At 53.5% G+C, this 4,580-nt stretch overlaps 1 protein-coding gene across 3 annotated transcripts; it reads right to left on the bottom strand.

Moving 5' to 3' along the window:
* Positions 1 to 272: 272 nt before the first annotated feature.
* On the bottom strand, positions 273 to 2,553 carry LOC136484739 (putative serpin-Z6C). Of its 3 annotated transcripts, none has more exons than XM_066481687.1 (3): positions 2,479 to 2,553; positions 1,473 to 2,000; positions 273 to 1,336 (listed from the first exon to the last, which is right to left on the bottom strand). In XM_066481687.1, exons 2-3 carry the CDS (start codon positions 1,962 to 1,964, stop codon positions 437 to 439), a joined length of 1,392 nt encoding a protein of 463 aa, XP_066337784.1. In that variant the 5' UTR covers positions 1,965 to 2,000; positions 2,479 to 2,553; the 3' UTR covers positions 273 to 436. The 3 variants fall into 3 exon arrangements, with proteins under 3 accessions (XP_066337784.1, XP_066337781.1, XP_066337782.1); XM_066481684.1 differs by lacking the exon at positions 2,479 to 2,553 and adding an exon at positions 2,092 to 2,191; XM_066481685.1 differs by lacking the exon at positions 2,479 to 2,553 and having other exon boundaries at positions 1,473 to 2,006.
* Between the last annotated feature and the right edge of the window lie 2,027 nt (positions 2,554 to 4,580).

A 4,580-nucleotide genomic window follows, 5' to 3' on the forward strand; every position in this document is an offset into this window, starting at 1 on the left:
TCCAATTTACGTCCAAACAAGTGCTTACCAAGGTTTCAGTAACAAGAATGCAAAGAAAAGAGATTCCCCTCTGTCGATGATTTCAGAAGCGATATCACGCAAGAAAATTATACTAATAAAAAGAAAAATATGCGGGGTGATATGAACCCAAGAGCGAGAGCAAGAAAAAGGTTTTGATAGCTCTCACCACCGGATGAATTTCAATCAGAAAAACCACAAGCGAAACCTTGGACACTTTAGCAGGTGCGCTTCTCTTGTTATTTCATATATATTTGTCATCTGTTCCATCGTTTCATGTCACTATGTATATGCGTGAGATATTGGTCAGCAAGAAATTATAATTTCTATGGACCGGCAACGAACTCTAGCTTACAGTTTACTAGGCCACATACTGGTGCACTTCAATTTGAAGTATCAGAAACTTACTACCAGGCCATCACCCTGAAATTGAAGGGTCAAGGACGCGGCCAACAAAGACGATAGCACGAGACACCTCCTCGATCACAAAGAACACAAACGGGTGGTCAGCAACGAAATCCACCTTCACCGGCTGATCCATCACCGCACTTGCTCCACAGAGCATGTAGCTAGCAGTGGCACCATTGGCAACGGTGCCTCCCTCGTTCACCTCGATCACTGCCTTATGGCAGACGTCCGCAACGTACAGCGGCGTGCCAGCAGTGTCAGCGTCCTCGTCGCGCTTGGCCGCCATGTCGGCCAGGTCAGCTTCGCCGGCAACGAAAGCGGACTTGATCCCCATGCCGTCACTCAGGGCCTCCCTCACGCTACCGGAGGCGGACAGCTCGAACTTGGGCAGCCGGAAGTCCCCGACGGGGACCTGCGAGGTCGGCAGGCGGTAGTGCCAGAACCCGGGGCCAGAGGCTACCTTCTCGACGAGACCTGGGAGCCCGTCCCGCTCGTCCGGCAGGAAGACGCACATGGAGTATTTCGGGGCGGGGTCGTCATCGCCGTCGCCGGGCTTGCTCTCTGATGGTGTTGATCCCTTACGTCGTGGTGCTGGCGCCGGTGCTGGTGCCGGTGCCGGCGATCTGTAAGGAAGCTTGAGCACCTTGTACCCGTTGCGGATGGCGATGTACTGGCTCCGCACTGAGCACATGAAGGGCACGTCGGCTGTGCTGCCGTCCAGGCGGTGGAACTTGTCCACCACCGTGTGCGCCTTGGCGAACGGCGCCTCCCATCTGCCCTTGAAGTAGATGCTGCTGGAGAGCACGAGGGTTGTGAGTGTGTCCACTGAACTTGGATCGAGGATGGAGTCGATGTGATTGTTGGTCGCCGCCGCCAAACAGCCGTTGATCTCGCCAACTGCCTTCACCGGCTTCACCAACAGACAGAATCAAAATTTTGTTTCAGTAGTGCATTCCATTAATAATGTACAAGAACTGTCAAAGGAATTTGGATGATTTCGATTAGATCCGTATAGTCTGCAATGCATGCAGGTTACAAGATCTCACCTCGTTACCGAAGTCGACGGCGCGCGCCTCGGCGTTGTAGGACGCGGCGGCGGCGTCGCGGAAGGCCGGCAGGAGCGCCCACGCAGCGTCGAGCCACGCGCCGCACGCGAACGCGACGGCGGGCCCACCGCCCGACCGCGACCGCGACCGGTCCGCGAGCGCGCGCTCCGCGGCGCGGCGGGCGAACGCGGCGAGGTCGTCGCGGGAGTCGCCGCCGAGCGCGTCGAGGAGCTCCTGGAGCGTGCCGCCGCGGGCGCCGGCCGCCAGCAGCGCTAGCGCCGCGTAGACGGCCACCGGCGAGAAGAGGAGATTGGCGGCGGCCGCGGCGGCGGCAGCGGCGCTAGGGCTGCCCGCCGGCTCCCCCGCGACGACGGCGCCGGGCGGCGCTTGTAGTTGTAGTTGCCTGGTGAAGCAGAGCGCGAGCGCCGTTAGGCCGGCGGCGTTGGACTTCTTGGGCACGGTCTTTCCTGATCTCCGTCGCTTTCGCGTCATGGCTAAGTTGAATACTTGATTGGCGACGATGTTTCTCTGTGTGTGTGTCAGGATCGAGTCGCAGTCGGATCAATATATGGAAAATGTCTAGTTCTCATACAAATCCAATATCTGCGACTAATAATACCATGAAATAAACTCGTATTTCGTTCCAATTTCCATGCCATCGGCGAAAAATTCTGTGTGGACGCGGAGCCGGCGGAAGGCTCCAGATCACGCGGCCTGGAACCCTGATGCCGTCATGTCGATGCACAGCACGTGGACACTCAGGCCCTGTTTAGATGTACCCAAAACCCAAAAATTTTTGCGCAGTACCCGTCACATCAAATCTTGCGGCACATGCATGGAGTACTAAATGTAGACGAAAAAAAACTAATTACACAGTTGGATGAGAAATCGCGAGACGAAACTTTTGAACCTAATTAGTCCATAATTAAACACTAATTGCTAAATAAAAACAAAAGTGCTACAGTATCCAAAATCCAAAAATTTTTGAATCTAAACGGGGCCTCACCAAGAAGATATCCAGACGCCCCCGTGGCTCCCGGCTCGGCTCCGGATCAACTCGGATTGGCTGATAAGCGAAGAGACGGTCGGCGCGCCTTCCAGAAAAAAGCGCTGTACGGGTACCGGTCCTGCTGGTGGCACATAGTCGTCGACGGAAAATCGCCATCGGCAACGGCGACGGCGTTGTGGACGGGGCCGCCGGCTGCGGCGAGAAGCACGTCCATGCATGGTTTGCCCACCGTCCGCGAATGTGTGGTTGTCACTTCAAAGAACAAATATTGGTGAGCCCCTGACTATTTGAGATTTTTTTTTATTTTTAACATATTTTTTAAACTAATTTTAAAACTAACACTGTTTAATTTTTTTTCAAATCTAACACTTTTGGCCGCGCCTATTCGCATGGCGCAGCGAATTAACGCTGCCGCGCCCTGCATGGGGGCGCGACGAGGCTGCGCACGTGGCAGCAACCATGGTCCCTGACCGGTGACGTGGCCAGCTCTGCCGCGCCACGCGCCACGCATCAAGGCGCGGCAGCGACGCGCAACTACCCAGGGCACGACAGATCCTAATATAGGCCCGCGGCCCAGTCCCGCCGCGCCCGCCCGCCTGCCCGTATGTGGCCACCACGCCCGCCCGCGCCTGCCGCCTGCTGCGCCCGCCGCCCGCCAGCTGCACCCCCGGCCCACGCATGCCGGCGCGCCACGCCCGCTGGCCGCCCGCCGCGCCCTCCGGCCACACACGGCGGCTGCCCGCCTCGCCCGCCACCGGCCCGCCCGCGCCCGGTCTAGCGCGCCGCCGCCGCGAGGTCGAGCGCACGTTGCTACCACGAGGACGAGCACCGCCGCCGTCGCGAGGACGAGCCCCGCTGCCGCGAGGTACTCCCCTAGTATATTTGTTGATTGAATCGACATTGTTAGTATAGTAAGTTAGTACAATAAGTATAGTTAGTAAAGTTAGTTAGTTTAGTTAGTATAGGTAATATAGTAAGTTAGTATAGTTAGTAAAGTTAGTTAGTTTAGTTAGTACAGTTAGTGAGTCTAGTTATACATTGTATTTTTGTATAATTAGTTGTTGTAGTTAGTCTTCTATAGATATTAATATTAGATTAGTTAGTATAGTTATAGTTAGAATAAGTATTAATATTACTATGGACAGTGCGTACGACGATTTCGATGACTTGATGAAGTTTCTTGAAATGCTTTTGTAGATGGATTGTTGTGTTAGAGTTTTTTACGGAGGATGTGTTAAGAGAGAAGATGGTATGTTTGAGGATGTGGAAGAAGAATTAGAATGGTTTGATGAACCTCCTAATTTCAACGACCTTTGTGTCCGTTTGAATGCAAAGTTTGGCGGTGATTTCATACTGAAGGGGAGGTTTGATACTGGGAAGACTAGGGCACACTATGTCCTAATGCCCTTGCACGACCCTGCTCACTGGTCCCGCTATACTAGGGTGCTCCAAGGTTCCAATGTGCCCATGGCTGAGGTGGTGGTGGAGAATGGGTACAGGATGCAGGGTGTCCTGGATGGGCCGTCCATTGACGGTGTTGAAGGCAATGAGCAAGAATTGGTGGTCGAAGGGGAAGCAACTCAGGGTAACATGGATTTGGACGGTCAGTTGACATAGGAGCATTTCATTCAAGTCAAATAGGTTGTATAAGCAATGACTTTGATGTGAACGAGTTCGAACTGGAAGAGGAGGAGCAGGAGGAGGAGGACAGGATCGGTGATGTAGTTAGCAGTGATTCGGACGATTCAGATGATGACTAGGGAGATAGACATGCTGTGTCCACACCGGTTGATGCCATGCCAGTACCTATTCATGGTATGCCATTACCAGTACCAACTGAGGTTTTGCATACTATTTAGGCTCAGGGTAGACTAGTCACAGATTTGCCAGCAGATGATACCCCCTATGATTTATGGGGCAGAATTAGTGAAGCGCAGCAGTATGTTCCACCACCACCTTACACAGCGACTGATCTTGAGCAACTAAGGTCTATGAACGTACCTTTCAGAGGCGTTCCGAACTATAGGGATGTCAGCATGACGGATATGGCAGTTTGTGACACCGGTGTCCAGATGTGTAGGAAATTATTGTATGACCAT

This window comes from Miscanthus floridulus, chromosome 10 (genome assembly GCF_019320115.1).
Source record: "Miscanthus floridulus cultivar M001 chromosome 10, ASM1932011v1, whole genome shotgun sequence".
Lineage (NCBI taxonomy): Eukaryota > Viridiplantae > Streptophyta > Magnoliopsida > Poales > Poaceae > Miscanthus > Miscanthus floridulus.

Bases quoted from the DNA above. Each gene is read 5' to 3' on its own strand.
- LOC136484739 (XM_066481684.1), bottom strand. The intron at 1,337-1,472 runs GTGAGATCTTGT...CTGTTGGTGAAG, and splicing joins CCGTCGACTTCGGTAACGAG to CCGGTGAAGGCAGTTGGCGA.